This window comes from Podarcis melisellensis, assembly GCF_964234715.1.
Source record: "Podarcis melisellensis genome assembly, chromosome: 11".
Lineage (NCBI taxonomy): Eukaryota > Metazoa > Chordata > Lepidosauria > Squamata > Lacertidae > Podarcis > Podarcis melisellensis.
This window is the reverse complement of record NC_138543.1, coordinates 53,150,689-53,173,195: the sequence shown is the minus strand read 5'-3', so window position 1 is coordinate 53,173,195 and position 22,507 is coordinate 53,150,689. Positions and strand designations below refer to the sequence as shown.

General features: G+C 42.5%; 1 protein-coding gene across 5 annotated transcripts in view; it reads right to left on the bottom strand.

Moving 5' to 3' along the window:
• The window catches only part of DYM (dymeclin), a 165,673-nt gene that overhangs the window by 100,609 nt on the left and 42,557 nt on the right, over positions 1-22,507 (bottom strand). For all 5 annotated transcript variants that reach the window (XM_081929707.1, XM_081929711.1, XM_081929708.1 and 2 more), the window contains exons 8-9: positions 18,833-18,958; positions 16,555-16,697 (exon numbers count right to left, since the gene is read on the bottom strand). In XM_081929707.1, the coding sequence (XP_081785833.1) occupies positions 16,555-16,697; positions 18,833-18,958 (269 nt within the window). The remainder of the gene's footprint in view (positions 1-16,554; positions 16,698-18,832; positions 18,959-22,507) is intronic.

The following is a 22,507-nucleotide window of genomic DNA, read 5'->3' as shown; positions in this document are numbered from 1 at the left end:
CCAATTCTATGCCTATATAAGAAGTGGAATTGTTGGCTATTAAAACAAGGCTTTGTCTCAGAAAAGTGTGCAAGGGATTGCAGCCATACTTAGGGTTAAGATCTTGGGTTACACAGAAGAATGCTGCAACGAAGCAGGAATGGAGGGTGTCCCCCCCCCCTTTAGCACTTTTAAGAACTAGGTCCGTTTTTTTCAAAGAATGTAAGGTTGGGGGAAGAGTTTTGGGTAATGTGAACACTTGCATACTAATAGTCTTCTTAATTGGGATGGAATAAATACTTTCTGGAGGGTTTTTGTTTTCGTTCTGTTATAGATTTTGTATTCTCATTTTATATTTTTCTGTTGTGAACCGCCCTGGGATCTTCCGATGAAGGGCCGTATGCATATTTAATTATTAATAATATTAATTTAGAATTACAACAATATACTGAGTAAAATTTGCAGGATTTTTAAATATATGGTCTGATTTTTACAATGTGTCTCACAGCTGTATGTGCCATGCCATCTACCACTACTATCTGAAACGTAATTACGTACTTTGGACTGTTCAAATTTCTCTGCCTTCCATCTAAGAAAAGTATCCTAAATTAGGTTCTGCAAAAACATTACAGGTTTCCCATTGTGTGCCACATCCTCCTTATCTCTCAGAACTTTCATTAATTTGTCCTGTATTTTTAAAATGAGATTATGTCATCTTGGGGAATGCAGTTGTCTTAGGTTTAGGGCCAACACTGTGATATGTCCATTCTGGCTCAGCTTGATCTACCACTAGGTCTGGGAAAAGTGCAGACCACCATTCTAGCAGAGAACTCACTATGCCATTGCTTTCCACCAATTCTAGACTCTCTCAGTCAGCTGACCATAGTTTCTCAGGTAATCTTGCTTTACTGCAGATTCCACTGAGATTGAATTAACCACTGCAGCTTTTCACTATGACAAATCCCTAGATCCAGAGCTTCCAAAGCCACATACCCTTATTTAGTTGATCTATGCAGTTAAGGCTTCAAGGGACAGAAACCCCAAACGCCATTCTTCCACTAGGTCTTTGCAGATTTGTTTTAACTGCAATACCTCTTTTAACGGTTCTGTAGCCACTGTTGATATTTTACCCTTTGCTGTTTTCGAGGTATTAGCCACCATATTGTGGGCATGAGCTGAGTCCTGTGTGTCAAATGTTTTGAGTGGACTTACTGTCTTAAAGTTTGGGACACCTTACATATTGTGGGATGTCCCCACCTGCAGAAATGATGAAATTGTAGACAAGGTGGAAAACTCCCAAACCATGTCGGCATCTGGTTCCCTGTGCTCATGCATGCAACTTCCCTTTCATTCTTATATATAATCTTTATGTACTTTTTGCAATTCAGTCACTTTTTAAAAAAAACAAATGCAGCACACCACTTGGTTTCCCCAGTGAATAAAATAGCATAGAAATATTTTCATGTACAGTACTTCATAGCAAAAAATTATAATCCTCAACCTTCATTCCTTATGTGCATGTGACAATTGTAAAATTGTCATTTTTAGTTAACAGCATGCAAAATAACGGATTAACCAATATCACTGCCAAGCTACCTGAATTTAGCATCCACCATCAAGCAGCTTCCCAAGTCAGAGCAGAGAGCTGACAGGGTGAGTTAAGCTAGCAAGGTCTTGTGACCGACCCCTGTACATCGCTGGCACCAGCAAGGCTAGACCAAGGCTCCAGCTTCAGAGCCTTGGCATGACTGCTTCCTGACTGACTGGACATATTTGCTAACCAGCCAACTCTGCTCCGTGTTTTCTCTCCTCAGCTCAGCCGGTCGCTTTTGCCCCTGTAATCACATTTGCCGAAATGGGTTGTTTGCCCAGTCACTTTTAACACATAATTTCAGGCTCCATCAATTTAAACACCCATATCCTCCCAATATTTAATGGTATCTTTCTTATTAGGATGACATTTGACCCAACTGCATTTCTTTAAGTTGGTTGCCTCATAATAAAAGCCTCTTCTGAGAATTCTTTTTCTCTCTCTAAACCAATAACCTTGAGAAGAAGAAATGTTTTTCAAAGTCAGTCATCAGCATGCTCGGTGGTGCTAAGTTCTACATAAATCACGCACCCACACCCATTTTGAGGGAAGGGGAGAGAATAACAAAAAAAGGAGAAAAAAATCTGTTTAGCTGAACTGTTACTGCTTTACTCAAACCCATTTGTTGCAAGACAAGCTGTCTATATAACATGCTCTCAGTGTCAATTCCGACTCAAGCCTGGCTTTTTCAGCGTCAAAGAGAAGCATATTTAGCCTTTTATTTTAACCTCGTTCCCAGCTAACAAGCATATTTAAAAACTACTCTGTGTCTATCTTGATGAATGCTTTACTTGGAATTAACCTTTTCAACCAAAAGGCAGAAAACAGCATTCCAGGTACCGTATTTTTCGCTCTATAGGACGCACTTTTCCCCCTCCAAAAACGAAGGGGAAATGTGTGTGCGTCCTATGGAGCGAATGCAGGCTTTCACTGAAGCCTGGAGAGCAAGAGGGGTCAGTGCACACCGACCTCTCTTGCTCTCCAGGTTTCAAGAAGCTATCCGCAAGCCTGCGAAACTCGGCGGGAGTTCCCGCCGGGCTCCCAAGGCTTGCGGACAGCTGCCTGCAGCCCAAAGCCCAGGGAGCACGGCGCTGTGCGCCCCGGGCTTCGGGCAGCTATCCGCAAGCCTGTCCCCGAAGCCAAAACAGCGAGACGGGGCGCTGCGCAGCCCTCCATCTCGCTGTTCTAGCTTCGGGACGGCTGCACAAAGCCTTCGCAAGGCGGTGGGGTGAAGGCACCCCACCGCCCTGCGGAGGCTTGAAAGGTTGTCCCCGAAGCCAAAACAGCAAGACGGGGCGATGCACAGCCCTCCGTCTCACTGTTCTAGCTTTGGGATGGCTGCGCAAAGCCTCTGCAGGGTGCTTTGTAGCCTGCGGAGGCTACAAAGGATGTCTCCGAAGCCTCAAGCCTCAAGCCCCTGCGCTCCAAAGGCTTCAGGGATCTTTGAGGCTGGCGGTGGGGGAAAGCAGAGCTCCCCCCCCCCACCAGCCAAACAAGCTCGGGACCTGCTCTTGAACGCACCTTGAACACACCTTGTTTTTGAGGGGGAGAACAGGGGGGAAAAAATCCTGTTCTCCCCCCTCCTATGGTCCGGTGCGTCTTATAGAGCGAAAAATGCGGTATATGGGGTGTATTTCAAATACTGAGGTCCACTGTCATTTTCAATGCCAAGGAAAATCAACCCCCCAACCAAAACTGTGTTATACCATATTTTATATTCATGTAATTGTAGTCATTTTGCAATTCATATATATACTTGCTGTTGTGACTGCTGCTACTGCCTTTGTTGCTTCATTGCTGCCTGAATCATCAATTACGTCTCTCCCCACCCCAATACTAAAGCCACTACATCACTCCTGCTGAATACAGACAGAAGGTGAAAGGAATTAGGCCATCATTTGTAAACAGGCACCAGATCATGGTGATTGGAACGTTCATAGATATTTAAGCAGAGATGGGAGAAATGAAAATCACAACCCTTCTAGGTAAGTGTGAAGAAGAGTAGGTCACTGACCTGAACATGAGGCAACACTGAGATATATTGGTTTATCCGTAATATCAACAGAGGCCGTTACTTCTCAGGGTTTCTAGCTTTCTAAGCCCTCAGGGACTGGTTTATCTACTCCTCTGTGTCAGCCACAAAATCTGTTTGCATTCACCAGCTAATACAGAGAGAAAACTATTTGGTGAAGCCAGTGGAATGGGGAGAAAGCATGGGGAACTGTCCATCAAGAACTTTATGGTGGACTAAATATACCTGCACTGGTCCACCTCCACCACCACACACACAAAAGACATTGCTTGAGGGGCTATTGCTGAATTGATAGTCAGTATTGACGCAAAGCATCAGCCATTCACATAGTTTGATTTATCCCAGCCATCAAATGGATAAGCCAGCACAGAGATGGTCTTTTTGGCAAATGTCTCCTCTCTTTAGAACTTGTTCTCAAGAACTGTTCACCTGATGTCATTATGATTTTCTTTAAGATGCTGGACGAAGTACATTCATGTTTGCCCATGCTAAATTAAACAGATGCATCTTTTTTCATGAACTGATTTTATTGTCATTGTTGTTGCTGCTTCACACAAACAGTAAAATTTCCATTTTATTGTATTTTTAAAATATGCTTATTGATGTGATAATATTTTGCACACCATATGTAAGGTCAACCTGAAAAGTAGTATATAAAATACCATGAACAAAGGTGCCTGAAATATAGGAAACAGTACAATGCTAAGCATGTTTACTCAAATGTAAGTCCTACTGTGTGCAATAGGACTCACTTTCAGATCACATGTGTATTGGTTTGCAGACTTAAGAGTCTCTATCTGGATGCATGTACGTGTATGCAATTATTTTTATTTTGTGTTGGGGGGCAGATAGGTGGTTGAGATTCTGCAGGATATCACAACATGTTATAGGGATTCCTCTATCAAGAAAGGGTTGGAAACCCCTGCAATAAACAAATGGGATGGAAGAGAGGGGAAATGTCCGAGCTTAAAAAATGAAAAGCAGTGGGTTCAGTAACGAGCCCTGAGGATTCCATTTAAATTTTTTAAGTTGCCCACTTAGCATAAATCCCCTATATATACCTGTTGCATATTTTGAATTCTACACAATAGATTCTTTTCAAAAACCAGAAAACAGAAATAAACTCACTACTAAGCATTTACAATAATTCCAGAATTTTATTTTTTGAAATGGAAGTATTATTCAGTTTTCTGTAAATTAATCTATAATGATTTTATTAAAAGCAATAGATACGAAGATGCTTCAACCATCAGATCTACCCTTCCTCAAATTTTAACCCATAATTCTGAAACAAATATCAGTGCTGTATCTCGACAGTTTGCATAGTTTATGGTTTGTTCATTGCCAAAAAATCAATGGAGGGTACCAAATGTGATAATGTTAAAGGGTAATCTGGGGAGACTCTTGCTCAACCTTCTCAGACACTCAGCCACAGGGGAGAGCCAATAAGGGGAAGTGCTCATCCATTGACTTTTCCAAGAAATTTATCAGTTTCCCTAAGGCCTCTTTTGCAGCATAAAGAAAGGTTATGTTGCCATCTCACTCTGGTTCACAAGTTTAAATTCCCATTGCAGCAACACCCAGAGAGTTTCCTGGTCCCTCAACTAATCTAATAGGAATGTAGCTGGCCTTCAATGGAGCTGGCCAATATAGTGAAGTCCAGCTTCGTGAACTACAATATTATCTGTATTATTGTGCCGTGACACAGGAACTTTTACTAACTTTTGTTTGTTTGTGAATAGGTGATGTGTCATCATACTGGGGAGGATAGCTGGAAAAGTTCTGAAACCAGAAACAGATGTGCTTGGTTGCTATTAAAGCTCCAAAGATAAAAATACAAAAGGAAATATATTCTCCAAGAAGCTCCAATGACCTTTCTTGACTAGATGGTTCAAATAAAAGAGCTTAATGATGTAGGTCCCTAATATCTGAAAGACCACCTCTTCCCTACAGAACCTCTTGAGTGTTAAGATCAACAGAGGGGGCCTTCTTGGTAGTTCCAGCGCCCTCAGTAGTTGGGTGCAGTGATGGCCTAGGATAGGGCATTCTCTGTGGCAGGTGATATGGGTTGTACAAACCTCCCCCCCCCCCTTTAAAGGTGCATGTGGCACCTTCAATATAGTTTATGTTGCACACCAAAAAATACACCGCTATATATTGGTTTGAAGCTCAACATCAGAAAAACGAAGATCATGGCCACTGGGCCCATCACCTCCTGGCAAAGGGGGAGAAATGGAGGCAGTGAGAGATTTTACTTTCTTGGGCTCCATGATCACTGCAGATGGTGACAGCAGCTGTTGCAATAGGAACTTCATCCTCATTTTCCAATCCTGGGTCCAGGGGGTTCAATGGTATCAGTACTGGCTCTGGGTTGGTATTTCTACAGTCTTGTAAATGACTAAACAACAACAACAACAACAAGAACAACAACAACAACAACAACAACAACAACAACATCATATTGGTCTTTAACCACAGGGATATGTTTTCAGGGCCCACCATATTCCTTTAAGTTGTTTGAAACAGTTTAATAATAAATCTTAAATTGTTGTAAGCTGCAGTGAGACTCGATAGTGAAGGGCAGCTAATAAATTTAATAAATAATAAAAATAACATTAGAAGTAGCATATGCTCTCACACCAACTGTGATCAGTTTTCTCCTCGATAAATACCCAATAGTGTTGCACACAACCATAGCAATGGTAAGATCATCTAGGGACCATCCTAGTGAGCTCCCCCCCCCCCAGCCAGATGGATTGTCTATATTAACAGATGCAATGCTATGTTATTATTCTGTTACCCTAACTCTCACTTCATATGATGATGATCGCAGGGTCTGGGTTGATTCATATGGGAAGAGGCAGTCCTTGAAGTATTGCAGTCCTTGGCTGTTTACAGCTTTGTAAGTCAAAACCATGCTCAAACCATCTTCCCCCAGTGAGCAACCTAGCTGCCAAATTCTGCACCAGATGATGTTTCTGAACCATCTTCAGAGGCAGTTTCCAAAGACATCTTTGTGCTCCTGACCAAATGAGCCAGAGGCCAGAGCTTAAAGATTACTTCAGAAGTTTAATTACATCTTAGTAGAAAGCATGGCTGCAAAGGTACAAAGTTCCTTGCTATGGCACTGCACTGGGGAAACGATTCCCACCAGATGTTACATTGGTTCATCTGCCTTATACAGAGTTGTCCATGAGTCAGATGAGGAATTTGCTAAGTAACTGTGATTCCAAAGTCAACACAAGCAGGACCAGGCTGCCCTCTCCCGATTGCAAAGATGTAGCCACAAAACAGTGCCAAGCACCAGAGCTCAGAAGCTTGAAAACATCACAGGATGCCATTGCAACAGCAGCCCTCTGCAGACACCAAGAGTCAAACCTTCAAAGAGATTTTCAATAATGCTTAATATACTCAGTACTTTACTGAAATCACTACAAAAAGAACTTCACAATGCAACAGAGTAAGCGGGGGCGGGGGGGCGGGTTTGAGAAAAGGCTATTTTAAACAAAGAATTCTCTTTTATAACTGAAAATAATTAGGTGAGAAAAACCTCAAGACAGCAGTTTCTCCAAAGCTGAAGTAGCACAGGGCATTTTTAAAAAAACGGTGCTATCTTCACTGATGCGGCAATATTCTGAAGCAACACACTTCTCTTTTGACCACACACTCCTATGCCTACCTACCTCTCTGCATGAAAAACACCCAGCCAAGGCCAATATCAGCACCTTGGGCAGCTGCCAAGGCTACCACCTAGGATGGCCCACCATTCAGGCCTATGTCCCAGCTTTGCTAAAACAAAATCGAAGTCAGCATGCTGAGAAGTGCCAAGCAGCTAAACTAGCTGTCAGTTAAATTTCCCACAATGCCCCAGAGTGACACTATCCCCAGGGGCTTTGTAGGAAACTGAAATGATGACTACACTTGCCTGACCACCACCACAAAAAACCACCAGACCCACCAATAGAAAATAAAGCCCACTGGAGGGAACATTGTCGAGCAACCCCTCAAACCTGGAAAAGATTCAAAGGTCATATTACACTTCTTTTGGAAAAAGCTCCAATACCGTAGTTCCCAAACTTTCCCCCAAATGGACCACTTCAAAATTGCTGACGGTCTTGGCACAAACCAGTGGTGAATGGGGCCTGATGCAAAAATGTGCAGACCAATGAATGTAATTTAGCTTAATACAGTAGGTGACATTTTAACCAGGCAAATGCCAGAGGTTTACACACACTCCTCTCTGGCCTTCCAGGCTCCTCCTCCTCTCTTTGGCAATCACTTGTAGCTGAGTAAGATTGTCTTCCAGGAACACAGTCCTAACAGTGAGTCCGTAAATGACTGTGTGGGTCAATTCTGGATCCACAAGTCTTTCCACAATGGGGACATAGGTTTCCGGGCAGGAGTTGATCATGGTTTGCCAAGCGTGCCTTCCTCCTAGCACGTTTCTCCCTTTCGTCCTGAGTTTGAGCGTCTTCAAAGTCCACAACACCTTTGGAAAAGTCTGTTCTCCAATTGGAGTGCTCAGAGGCCAGTGTTTCCCAATTGTCGGTGTTTATACTATGGTTTTTTAGATTTGCCTTGAGACTCTTTAAACCTCTTTTGTTGACCACCAGCACTACACTTTCTATTTTTAAGTTTTTAATAGAGTAGTTGCTTTGGAAGATGATAATCAGGCATCCGAACATCACCAGTCCAATGAAGTTGATGTTGAAGACTCATTGCTTTGACACTCGTGATCTTTGCTTCTTGCAGTACACTGGCATTAGTTTGCCTGTCTTTCCAAGTGATGTGTCGGAGACAATGCTGATGGAATCTTTCGAGGAGGTGGAGATGATGAGGCGTTTATAAGCAGTCCATGTTTCACAAGCATACAGTAACGTTAGTAGTACAATAGCTTTGTAAACAAGCATTTTGGTTTCCCTGTGAATGTTCCGGTCCTCAAACACTCTGCACTTCAGTCAGGAGGAAGCTGCACTTGCAGACTTCAGGTGATGTTGGATTTCAGCATCAATGTCGGCACTTGTGGAAAGATAACTGCCCAGGTAGGAGACATGATCGACACTTTCCAATGTTACACCATGGAGTTGGATTTGTGGCACTGCAAAGGGGTTGTTTTGTGCTTGTTGGTGCAGCACTTTGGTTTTTTGGATGTTGAGTGATAGGCCAAGCTTTTCGTAAGCTTCTGCAAAGATATTTAGGATGGTTTGAAGGTCATCCTCTGAAAGGGCACACACTATGTTGTCATCAGCATACTGAAGCTCTGTGACGGACGTTATGGTAACCTTACTCTTTGCTTTCAGCCTACTCAAGTTAAAGAGCTTTCCATCTGTTCAATATATGATTTCTACCCTGGTGGGGCGTTTCCCTTCGACAATGTGTAGGATCACGGCAATGAAAATAATAAATAGGGTTGGGGTGATAACACATCCCTGTTTAACACCTGATCCCACTGAGAATGGTTCACTTTGAGAGCCACTGTTATCTGCGATTGTTGCTGTCATATTATCATGGAGGAGCCAAAGGATGTTCACAAATTTATCTGGGCAGCTGATTTTCAGGACAGTCCACAGGGCAGTATGATTTACAGTGTTGAAGACCTTAGGCCAATAAAGCCATATACTGCCTAAGGACACATTCCACCCAAGTAAAAACACTCAAGGGGGCCATGGCAAGGGGTGGGGGACAGGATGTGGTCTGGTGAGAGTTCAGAGGGTCAAACAGAGAGGCCTGGCCCCTGGGCATGGGCTTCTCCATCTCTGCAGTACACCATTCCTATCACTAGTCCTTCTTAATACAAACCAGGTGCATGACATATGCAGGACTGTCCCAACTATGAGCCACAAGAGAAGTCATTCTCTCACAGTGCTATGGGTTCCTGAGAGGAGGCGGCTCTGTTTCGGCTCTGCCCAAGATCTTGCGTAAAAGGGAAAGAGGATATGGCTTGCAAAACTGGCAAAAAGGTTTAGACCAGCAGTGGCCTTATGTAAAACAGTGACAACCATTATTAATCACTGCTTCTTTGCCTTAATCCCACTTTTTCCCAATAACAGCATTGCTCTTCCACCAAATCAGTCACCCTGAACAAGACACTCAAGAAGCCAATAGATTCATATGCCACAAGTCACCCTACTCTTGCCCAAATGTAGCAGCACAAAGCCCCAAATCAACTCATCTATAACCACCCAACTGGAAGGAGGCAATTAAATTTAATCCGTGACAGCTAAGTAGTTAGTTTTATCCACACACTGTTATTTTGCTAAGCACAGAAACACTATTTTAGTCTTGTTATAATTTGGCTGGGCAAACTTTCACAGAAAGAAGGAAAATGTTTTTGATGGCTTGTTCAAAAGGAAAAACAGCCATTTATCAGAGGTTACGTAAAAAAAAAAAAATCTCATACTTGTGTTGGAAACTCAAGCTTGGCAGAACATATTTCATTAGAGTTGGTTCTTTTAAAATGTTCACTGAAAAAATAATGTTGTTTGTTATAATCCCGTTAACAGCTTGGCCTAAATTAAAAGAAATAAATGTCAAAGTCGGAAACTTTCCTACATCCTTAACCCAGCCTTTATGTCTAAAAAAACAAATGGGACAAGTAAAAGAAAACTTCCCTCAACCTTCAGATCCAAAAAGGCAAATTAAGACAAATATCCTTACTTGCCATGGCTGTTGCCCAACTTCTGTCAGAACAGATTCCTTAATATTGACATCTGTTGCCATGTTGGTCCTATTGGGAGGGGGGCGATTAAAATTAACATGCCCACATGGAAGCTGCCGAAAAGCACTTTTCTGCTGCAGCCCTCCATGCAGCAAGCACAGTGCTTCCAAGCATCCTTGAATCAGCCCAACTGCATATCCATAGTGGGGGCTTACAGAGATGTGCAAAGCTGGCATGGAGACATTGCGTATATTTGGGCAGATTCACAGGATCAGAGGCTTTTGACTGTTACACCACACTCTAAGCTAGAGGATGCAATATTTGGGAGTTAGATCTGCAGGATACAGTAAAAACTGTATATGAATGCAATACCTAAACATATGATTTCTAAATTATCAGAAAGTAAACATGTATTTATTCGTGGCACTTACTGGCTGGCTTTCCAACAAAAAGTTGCCCAAAGCATTCTGAGGTTAAGAATTCCAAAATTCTTCCATGTGGTATGTCAGCTTTGAGACCACAAGGAAGCAACTTACTCATGTTGCTTGGTTGCTACCTCAACATCAGAAGCCCATTTCTCTCAGAAGGGAAACACAAGCGTACAGTGTTTTCATTGGGGCAGAGCAAAAGTTGTGGGCAAATATTTTACAGCTAAAAAAATTTGGAAGGCCTGGAATGCCCGGAAGATCTTTAAAATTTTGCTTTTCCCACTTCTGTTCACCGCTCTTCTCAGATGCTGCTTTGATGATGATGGCACTTCCTGCAGACTACATTATCCAATCAGATATCATATACTGCCAGAGTTATAAAGTCCCCATAGCAGAGGAACTCTGGCACAATGAAAACATCTCCAAGCCAAATCAGAGTGAGGACAACACCCCCTCTTCACTCTAAACAGCAGAAGATGTCTGCCCCAATTTGCTTACCTCCTAATAACCGCTGTAACGAGGAGAGGAACACGCTTCATAGGGGAAGATTTTCCCCCATGTAAAACCTCCACTTCGACTCAGTAATCTTATCATTTCAGAGACCGTGCCATTAAGGGAAGCAGCCATAGGTTATTATTTAATGAATTAAATTATATCCCATGCTCCCTCCTGATGGCTGCAATGATTTAATGGCACTGTAACAGGACCACCCGTACCTGTCAACTACCTGGCATCACAATGACATCAGATGACGCAAAGCAATATTTTTTCTTTGTGGGCTCAGCTCAATCTGCACCACCAGAGGAAGATCCTTTCCATCACCAAGCCAGTGATGTAAAATAATATTTGGGCTTACAGCAAGCCCTGCTTGGGGAAAGGGGTCAGCTGCGCTATGAGTTCCCCACTCAGAACTCTATGGCACAGTTATGCGCAGCGGGCATTCTGTCACTGATCAGCACTGACAGCAAGTCTTGCTTGCCAAGGAATAACTAGGGGCAAATGTTAAGGTTCCCAATTGTTCACTGGAAGCTATACCTCTAACTTGCTCCACACCTGCTATGACATTTGATGTCAGGCATTGAGCAGGTGGACATGGCTTGCGGAAGACACCTTTGCAGAGCAAACTGGGACCCATGCCGGCCTAATAATGCTTGCTTGCAGGAGGTTCCTCAACCCTGTCATGTAGGAACCTACCTGCTCAGGGATTTTTAAATAGAGATACTATCAAATAGCAAATACGGGACGTGGGTGGCGCTGTGGGTTAAACCACAGAGCCTAGGATTTGCCGATCAGAAGGTCGGCGGTTCGAATCCCCACAACGGGGTGAGCTCCCGTTGCTCGGTCCCTGCTCCTGTCAACCTAGCAGTTCAAAAGCACGTCAAAGTGCAAGTAGATAAATAGGTACCGCTCTGGCGGGAAGGTAAACGGCGTTTCTGTGTGCTGCTCTGGTTCGCCAGAAGCGGCTTAGTCAAGCTGGCCACATGATCCAGAGGCTGTATGCCGGCTCCCTCGGCCAATAAAGTGAGATGAGCGCCGCAACCCCAGAGTCGGTCATGACCGGACCTAATGGTCAGGGGTCCCTTTCCCTTTACCAGCAAACAGAGTTTGCAATTTAGCAGACTCAGATATGTTCTTGACTGGGAGAATAAACACAAGGACTCACATAGTGAATGATCTGGGAGTGCCCAATGCTGTAGCATCACTGAAGCTGAGTGTGTGTGGCTCTGACTGGTGCCTGGAAGGGGTACCACTGGGAACCCAACATAAGCTTCTCCGAGCTTTCCGGGGAATAATAAATGTAAAAAATAAACCATGGTTCAGATGTGTGAAGGGGGAATCCCTTTTGTGTGGCTTGTTCTATTTTCAAAGTTACATTCCAGGCTGACGAAGCAAATCCACATTCTCAATCTCATACATGCGTTGGATTGTTCTATGCTACAGCACTAGCTGGAGTTAATGTTGCAAATTTTGAGCAGTATAAGCAAAAAGTGCATCGTCTTTCTGTTTTTCCAATAATCAAGCTGCACTTGACTACCTATACACCAAATCTCACCTTTCTTTATGTGGCAGAAATGCCTTAAACACTTTGATACACTTGCCAGAGAAATAATCCACTATCTAAAGTAGGAGGGAAGAAATTCCTGCATTGTCAGGAATCTCTAAAAAGCCCGTCTGGAACAATTTAAGCAATTTATCAGTGATTTGAGAGAAAACAACTACTATTCAATGTCTGAAAGAACAGCATTAGCATGGCAAGTCGATACATGTTTGTAAATTCAACAGAGCCCAGAGGGGTTGTGGGAGGCTGGCTCTTTCCTATCAGCTGTGTACTGTACACTTATTCCAAACAACAAAGAAATGCTCTTTTACTGCCTCCAAGAGGAGAATCAGCTGCACTGTCATGGGCTTGACTGAAAACTTTCCGAGCAAGTAAAAATGAGCCTACTTTTAATGTGCTTGGCAAGGGAGCTCCAGCACAGATTTTACATATAAAAATATAAGACTCCACATTAGGAGGGAATGGGTATGGGGAGAGGAATAACATGCATATATAGTTAATGTCACAGCATTTCCCAAGGTTCTGAAACTGATTGTACCTTCTGCCCTGCCTCCCCAACCCAGCACAAAGTGTCTGTTCCACATATTAGCACATGGTGATCTTTGTAGAGATGATAGTCATATTGGAATCCAAACCCCAGGGGCACTCGCCCCTATAGACTGAGAGCCTGTAGGCAATGGTTACTCCAAATATCACTGGAAATGTGTAAGAACCAGCTTGGTGAGAAAGAGGGCCAGTTGTGAATGAACAGATCAGGACAGTGAGAGTCAGTGTGGTGTAGTTGCCAGAGTATTTGACAATGAATGAGTGGGTAAGCTTGTGCTGGTCACACATACTCAATTCTAACCTGTCTCAAGGGTTGCTGTGGGGATAGCAGAGTGAGAAATAACCACATATAGCAACTTGAGATCCTTAGAGGAAAGCTGAAATATAAGCAAAGCAAACATTATTTTAAGGGGCTTAGTTAAGCGCAGGCATAGGCAAACTCGGATTCCCATCATCCCTGACCACTGGTCCTGTTAGCTAGGGATGATGGGAGTTGAAGTCCCAAAACATCTGGAAGGCCAAGTTTGCTTATGCCTAGTTAAGCAGAATAGAGGGGGGGGGGAGGTCCTGGCATTATAAGTCCCCAAATTCTATAGCTGATAAAAATGCATCTTTTAGAGTGGGACATATTTGCTGGTCCAAGGCACCCCTTCTCCCCATCTGGATTTGGGCCAGAAAGAAAGGCAAGGTATGGGTGCATGGGGGTAAGATGAAAGCACACACAATTTGTGACACTCTACGTCATTGCTGATCAAGGGGCACATCTGTTAAGGCAACAGCCTTAGCTTCCAATCAGATTTGTGAGATTTGAGCCAACAGGTGAAAGCCTTAATTCTTTTTTTAAAAAAATTATTGAATAATAATACAATTCCTAACGAAAGAAAAAATCTATATGCTCTAAGCACCCACCCATAAGCCACAGCCCTCTTCAACAAAACTTCTGCTGCCAAAGCTACAGGGTTTCCATTATCTGCCTTATATGCAATAATAGTTTAATTCTAGTTCATGCAGTTCATGTCTGCATCCAAGACACTTTACCAACTCTTTGTTGTTCTCTACTGGCTTGAGACAAGACAATAATGAAAACTGCTAGTATGTTTAAGATTAACATTTTGCTCACCGTGGGGTCTTTAGCAGGGAGGAAGTGCAGACAATCTGCTTTAATTGTTTTTGTTGCAGAAGAGTTACAGACAGGGGAGTGGGGGGAGAGGAAATAAAATGCACATGAAAGCCTTCCTACCACACACAGTACTGTGGTTAGAACTTGTCAGCATTCCTTACAGACACAGAATTGATTCATGCTGAAAACAGATACCCAAAGAGGCAGGGCGTACCAAAAAGTGATTCCTATCAGAAGAGAAGAGAAGGCAAATCTACAGTATTCAAAACTGAGAAAAAGAAGGCTGGGTAGTGTGCAATTATATGGCAAAGAAACTAAGCCGGTACTCAGTACTGAGATATGTAACTGCCATGGCAATGAAAATAACTGCCTGTACTCACAACTGTTTGCTTTTAATGTCTTCAGAATGATTTGGGAAAAATCCTAGTACAGTAGTACCTCAGGTTACAGATGCTTCAGGTTACAGACTCCGCTAACCCAGAAATAGTGCTTCAGGTTAAGAACTTTGCTTCAGGATGAGAACAGAAATTGTGCTCTAGTGGCGTGGCAGCAGCAGGAGGCCCCATTAGCTAAAGTGGTGCTTCAGGTTAAGAACAGTTTCAGGTTAAGTACGGACCTCCGGAACGAATTAAGTACTTAACCTGAGGTACCACTGTACAGAGATGTGGTACAAAAGTAGTTAGGGGACACTTCACATAACCAAAATTGAGGGTTTTAGTCTCACTTTGCATCTCCAGGTATGGGCACATGATCCAGCGGGATGGAACAATCACAGTGTTAGCTGGACATATAATTAGACACACTTGTAACCATGAGGCTTAACTTCAATGGCTTAGAGACAGATCGAGTAGAAATTACTTAGGTAACATAGTCTGTGGAAACAGATAGTAATGAAGGGTACCGTATTTTTCGCTCTATAACACGCACCTGACCATAACACGCACATCGTTTTTAGAGGAGGAAAACAAGGGAAAAAACATTCTGAATGAAACAGTGGATGTATCATTTTTGTGCTTCATGCTGTGGCCACAGACATGTGATCTGATGGTGAATTTGGGGTGACCCAATGCAAAGATCCTGAGAATCCCTGTGGATCCATGCTTTGTAACCACATTTTTGCACCATTCCAGCCCCAGGCAACAGTGGGTGCGTGATTTTTTTGGTGCAGGCTGTAGCCATGGACATGCTATGTGATCTGATGGTGAATTTGGGGTGACCCAATGCAAAGATCCTGAGGATCCATGTGGATCCATGCTTTGTAACCACATTTTAAGCGGGGAGCAAAGGAAAAACAAAGAAGGAACATGAGAGGGGTGTGCAGAGAAGCAGCTGGCTAAGAATGCAGGAGAGGGATTTAACGGGAGGGAGGAAAGAAAGGCAAAAGTTTCCCCCCACCCAAGCCAGCCATCTCTCTCTCTCTCTCCCTCCCTCCCTCCCCCACTCTCTCTCCCTTCCCCCCCTCTCCCCCAGCAGCACCGGAGCACAGAGAGGAATTAGAAGGAAGGGGACACTCTGCTTTCCCCTCTGCTTGCCTGGAGGGGAGGGGCTTTCCCTGCTCTTTGTTCCGTTTCAGCAAACACAGCAACGAAACAGAGGAGGGTGGGCAGTAAGACCCTGAGGCAGAATGCAGGAAAGCAGCCGCTTCCTCTTTTCAGGTTTCCCTTCTCCGTGAAGCGCGATTTGATTTTTGCCTGATTTTTCGGCTCCAGGGACCACACATTCGCTCTATAACACGCACAGACATTTTCCCTTCCTTTTTAGGAGAAAAAATCTGCGTGTTATAGAGGGAAAAATACGGTACTACCTTTACCGTCCAGTTCTTATAAAGGTCATACCAGTCTCAAAAGAGCATATTTTAGAAGAATGTGTATGTAAACTGAAGAGGAAGCACTGAAGGCAGCAACACACAGATACTCCATAACATCTAATTACTGCAAGGCTTTCCCCCGTCTTAGTAAAACCTACAGCACAATCTCGTGCACTCTGCACAGCTTAAGTCCTGGTCCACTCCCGTTTTTCCTACTACCCCCATAAAAACAACATTCCTGCAGAAAAGCAAGCAAACCACAGATACAGCAGAATCAAACCCTCAAATGAGAAATGGACAAATACATAGGTAGCACCAGTACATAAAGACTCACTTGCTACTCCTGATGCAATTCCATAAAGCAGTCCTCCTCCGTCTGACTCTGGCTGAAAGACGTGTGTCCCTGGGGGAGGACTTCTCTCTTGTCTAATGAAGTTATATAGCAATGTTTTCACAAGTCTGCTGGTATACGGGAGACTGAAAATGCAAAACAGAGCCAGAAATCTAGAATGATTTGGGATGGCATTAGAATAAAATTCAGATTTCTTTCTCTCACCATCCTTCTCACTGGGATGGATGGCACTACTATGCAATTACATAAAATGCCAGGTTTAAAACAGATTTCTTCCCCTAAATGGCAGTGGGTCAGCAGGAGATACATGTGAGAGCACTGCAATCTAAATAACCATAAAACTAGACATTTTTAAAGCCTCTATTTTGAAGGACACCCAACCCCACAATGCTTTCAAAGATGTGAAAATACGAACCTAGAGTGCAACACAAGTAAGCAAACGCAGGTTAAGGCTTCCTCTTTTCAAACAGCAGTCTTCCATGCCACATGGCAGACTGTTTTTGAAACAATTTATGGTGTGGTACGATGGGGGACAGATTTGCTGAACAACAGAAAAATGCCGAAAAATTCAAAAGGTGTGCACAATTCTCTGGTTCTGCTTGCCTGAAGTTGCTTTCTTAATCATGGCAAGAGTGCTTACATTTACTTTTTGGAAAATATGTAGTAGTTCAGGTTGTCCAGGCCCATTTAAAGATTATTCTAACTGGATTTATCACCACTCCATAAAGGAAGTGAAAACCTTGCAGTTGCCTTCCCCTCCATTGCACATATTGGTCAATAATATCAATAATCAGCTGAACTTGCACATGTCTCAACTGTTTAAATTGGAGGGAAATAGCAGAGATAACTTCATTCAGAGTTGGAAAGGAGATACTGTCTGCTAGGATTCTGTAAAGTCCTTTAGGTGACTGCAGTCTCAGACAACAGATTAGTTAAGTATGGTTTACATTTCACATTATCATCATCTTGATTTAAGCATCAAACTTCCAACTCCCCATCCCCTGACTTATGCAGGATGTATTTATTCACAGAAAGGAAATAACCATCAGATTATATGCTTCCTTGACATATTGACCACACAAGAATATTTTTCTGGCATATGGTGTTGTGACTATGAGAGACTATATATTACTTTCTTCTCTGTGTTTTAGTGGCAAAAAAGAGTCAGGTTCAACATAAATGAAGGCAAGCCACTAAATGTCTTTGGAAAAGCATTGCTGTGAATATTGTGCAAGAGACACATGGTTGCACATGCACATGAGAGATTATCTATGTCTAGATTCAAATCCTCACTTATCCATAAAGCTCACTGTCTCACAACCCAACTTTCCTGCAAGGAGTTTCTCAAACTCTTTTTGACTTCGACCCTACCTTCTAATCACACTCCACCCCTGCAGAACCCCAATCTACAGTGGGATCCAGAAATATGAATAAATAAGTTATAGCTGTAAAGAAAATCTGAAAAAATCCTAGATAATTTGGGTGAGCGTACAGGTCTCCTTGACTATGACCCCAAGCCTTTACATTTATTTTTTTAAAAAATCAGTTTATTATTAAAATAAAATTCAGAAAGGGAGTCACGACCTTGCATTCTATGCACAGTTAATCAAAATCCTACTAAAAAAATAGAGGCTGGTCTGTTTATTTATTTGGAAAAGATGTTATGTATCCCAGGGTGTGGTGAGATTAGTTTTTCAGTGAAGCAGCTCATCTTCCACAAGAGGGACAGGATCAATGGGTTCTGTACTTGCTTCTGATAATCCTCAACGCCTAAGCCCCTAACCGCTGAAGGATTTCTCAGCTAACTGCCCACCACCCTACCCCACCCACAGGTCTGTCACACACTTTGAGAAATGGTGCCTCAGATGCAAAGAGATGCAGTAAGCACTTTGTACTCTGAAAAAAGTTCTGTATTTTTTAAAAAATAAAATATAGAATGGCTGAACTTTCTATATTCAACAGGATTCTGCATATGTATTATAAAGTGGGATTGTATGTAGACACACCCACATGCAAACTATTTCACATTTAGAGTCAGCATTCTATTTTTACTGCCTTGACACACTTCTATTTAGATGAGCTGAATATTTTCTCATCTCTCTGAGCTGTTAAGATTCAGTTCACTAGGAGTTTGAGAGATACTCTGGCATCCCAACTAAATGAAAGCATTTATAATATTGAAGTGGCAGATACAAGAACTCAGTGAACTCCAATAATGAAAACAATCTATATAGAAAGCAGCATTGTGGTTTGAACATACCATCGACCACGCATGAGGTATTTATGAATGATGCTTTCCCGCAGAATTTCCTTGTGGAACAGTTGGCAGGAGAGGAAAACAACAAAAGTCGTCACAGCCTCTAGAGAAATGCTGTATGTTATGTCTCTGCAAAGAAAAATAGTAAGAGGATTAATGAAAACCAATGAATATATATTTGACAGCTGAATTTTTCGATTATGAGCAAATACTTGAAATTAATGTGTTTGCAATAAGCCTAGAGCAAGGAAGCCCTTGAGAATAAGGAAAGGGCCCCAGCTCCTGTCAACAATGTCACAGAAGCTCTTCCAGATGTATGAAATGAATCAAGAATACACTACTGTGGTACCTCGGGTTACAGATGCTTCAGGTTACAGACTCCGCTAACCCAGAAATAGTACCTTGGGTTAGGAACTTTGCTTCAGGATGAGAACAGAAATTGTGCGGCGGTGGCAGTGAGGCGACAGTGGAAGGCCCCATTAGCTAAAGTGGTGCTTCAGGTTAAAAACAGTTTCAGGTTAAGAACGGACCTCCGGAATGAATTAAGTACTTAACCCGAGGTACCACTGTATTAAATACTGTCCTATTTCTAGCTCCCTCATTGCTTCCAACACCCATCTTTTGTCTTAACAAATCAAATGGAACTCCATTTATCATTTGTTTTTATTTATTACACTGACATTCCGCCTTTCCGCCAAGAAGTACAAGGTATCATACATTGTTCTCCCCCCGCCTCATTTTATCATCACAACTGTCCTATAAGGTAGATTTCACCAAGAAATATTCATGGCCAAGTGGGGATCTGAACTCCTGCAGAGATCTCCCGGACCCCAATCCAACCAACATTCTAACCACTACTCAACACTGTCTCTAATGTATTTGCTTTGCTTTGTCTGACATATGAGGCTTCATTACTACTACTTATAAAACACCCACCTTTAGCTAGACCAGCAGTAAGCAACGTAGTGCCCTCCAGATGCTGTCAGACAACAACTCTCATCAACCCCAATCATAGGCCATGCTAGCTATGGATGATGGGAGTTGCTGTCCATCAACATCAAGAGGGTACCACATTAGCTACCCCTGAGTTATACAGTATGTGAGACCAGCTGCCACCACCAAAAATTATGTCCCTGTGTCACATTACCTATATGGTATCACAGGGGTACCATATAGGAGCATTTGCCCTGCCCTGCGCTGTGCCATTATTTCATGTGCTTCTCCACCAAACATCATTATCTGGCAGTGGCAGATGTGGAGACACAACATTTCCATGACTTACAGCTAGGGGAAAGTGATCCTACACGCGGTATAATGTGTACATGTGCATAATGTTTAGCTCCAAACAAAAGATAAGGAATACCTTAGCAAAAGACAAGGAACACTAAGTATACTATTTAGAACATTTCTAAACCGCTCTAAACAGCTCAACATTAAAAAATATCTAAGTGATGTACCGTATAAGTGTTCTCTTAAGAAGAAAATAAACTTATTATTATTCAAGAGATGTGTTACGAGCAAATTTTTAAAGACAAAGGAATTAGATATGACAAGAAATTGGCATGTTTCTACTATTAAATAGATGTTCTCTAGTATCTCCTTTAAAAGAAATGCATCACAAATCTGTGTACCATCCTTACGCAGTTTTCTAGTCTCTCTTTTGAAATCTGCATCCTTGTGCTTAGGTCTTTAAAAGTTATCCCAGGCAGACAGGAGATGTGCAAAAAACCCCAGCTCCTATACCATATGGCTAAGATGTTTGAATGACCAGTTCTTGTAGCCAGGGGCTCCCACCAATGAAATCAGCATCACCAGTTGGGTGCTGGTTCATTGGGAAAGACTCGCTCAGCCAACTCCCATTTAAAAAGAATTATTTGAATGTTATCTCAGCTAAGCAGAAGTTGCTCAAGAAGAAGTACCAAATACATGACAGGTGTAACAAAAAAGCCCCTAAGATGTATAAATTGCTTTCTACTAAAGTGTTTTCATGAACACCTGAGAGTATAAAAATATTACATGCAACATCATAAAGTGTCACCTTGTATTACACACTTTTTAATAAACAAGTCTACAGTGGACCCTCCAGCTATGAACTTAATTCGTTCCGGGGGTCCGTGTGTAACCCAAAAGTTACGTTACCCAAAGGTAACGTGACCCGAGGTACCACTGTACTTGATTCTTACATTCAGCATAAAGAATACAGCATACAGAAGGGATACATGTATGGTTAATAATTTTCACTTTAGCCTGTATTTTCTGCTTTGCTGATATATGTTGCCAGGATGGCCAAGGTGTTCAGGAAGGTACACCTTTAGGGTGGTATTCAACTAAGTTTTACTCAGAGTAGACCTACTAAACTTCATGAACCTTAGTCATTTTCATTAATTTCAGTGGATCTACTCTTAGTTGCTTGCTGCCCATACACTGGCCCGCCTTACTTCTTTAAGCCATTCTAATTGGTGCTGTGAGTTAAACCACAGAGCCTAGGGCTTGCCGATCAGAAGGTCTGCAGTTCAAATCCCTGCGACGGTGTGAGCTCCCGTTGCTCGGTCCCTGCTCCTGCCAACCTAGCAGTTTGAAAGCACGTCAAAGTGAAAGTAGATAAATAGGTACCGCTCTGGCGGGAAGGTAAACGGCGTTTCCGTGCACTGCTCTGGTTCGCCAGAAGCGGCTTAGTCATGCTGGCCACAAGACCCGGAAGCTGTACACCGGCTCCCTCGGCCAATAAAGTGAGATGAGCGCCATGGCCCCGGAGTCGGTCACGACTGGACCTAATGGTCAGGGGTCCCTTTACCTTTATAATTTCTTACACCTCAACTTTAACCCAGTTAACTTATTTCACTGGAAGCATTAAGGTTTTTTTATAAAAGAAATCACTAATTATGACTGTCAGAATTGGTTGTTCCACACTGCAAGTTTCAAATGATACAGGAACAGGGTTTGATTGCCATACTTCCTGAGGGTCCACCAGAAAAGGTGAAAGAGGAGCTGCCAAAGAGTATAGGTCAGTTTAGAACACTGTAAAGCAAGCTGAGTATCCAATTATCATTTTCAGGGTACGAATACAAGAACTTAATATGAACCTGATCTTTCCTCTTGGCATAGCTCCCAAAATTAACGCCCACTAATGGCAAACATGCATGCAAAGAATATACTAGTTACAGCCATCCATAAATGTTTGGGAAGCTTTTTTAAAAAAAATAATTGAAAGCAACCGTGACCTCTTCTGCCACCCTCTTCTCCATGGAAAGAACAGGAAATATTTCCAGTTAATTCTCCCACCTCCACAGAACGGAAGGGAGTGCATTCAGAAGCTACAACAGGGAATTAAGATGCCTTGTTTACGAGTCATTTCATGCCTCTGGGTAAGCTTCAGATGGTCAGTATTTTGATTTCTAGTCCCTACTTACCATTATATTCAAATAACAAAAAAAAAAAGTTTAATATGTTGTGTGTTAAGGGCTTGCTGTTTTCTAACAACAAGCCACAGAACCTAACCCCACTACCACCATTTCTCATACTGGTGGAAAGCAAATCAACCAACTCACCCTTAACATGACTATAGCTCTACAATTCAACCGTAAAAGTAAAAATTATCATCTATAAGTGGTGTGAAACATTCACTGAATTATTCTAAATGAAGGATATTTGCATCCTTGCACCAGTCATTGCATAACC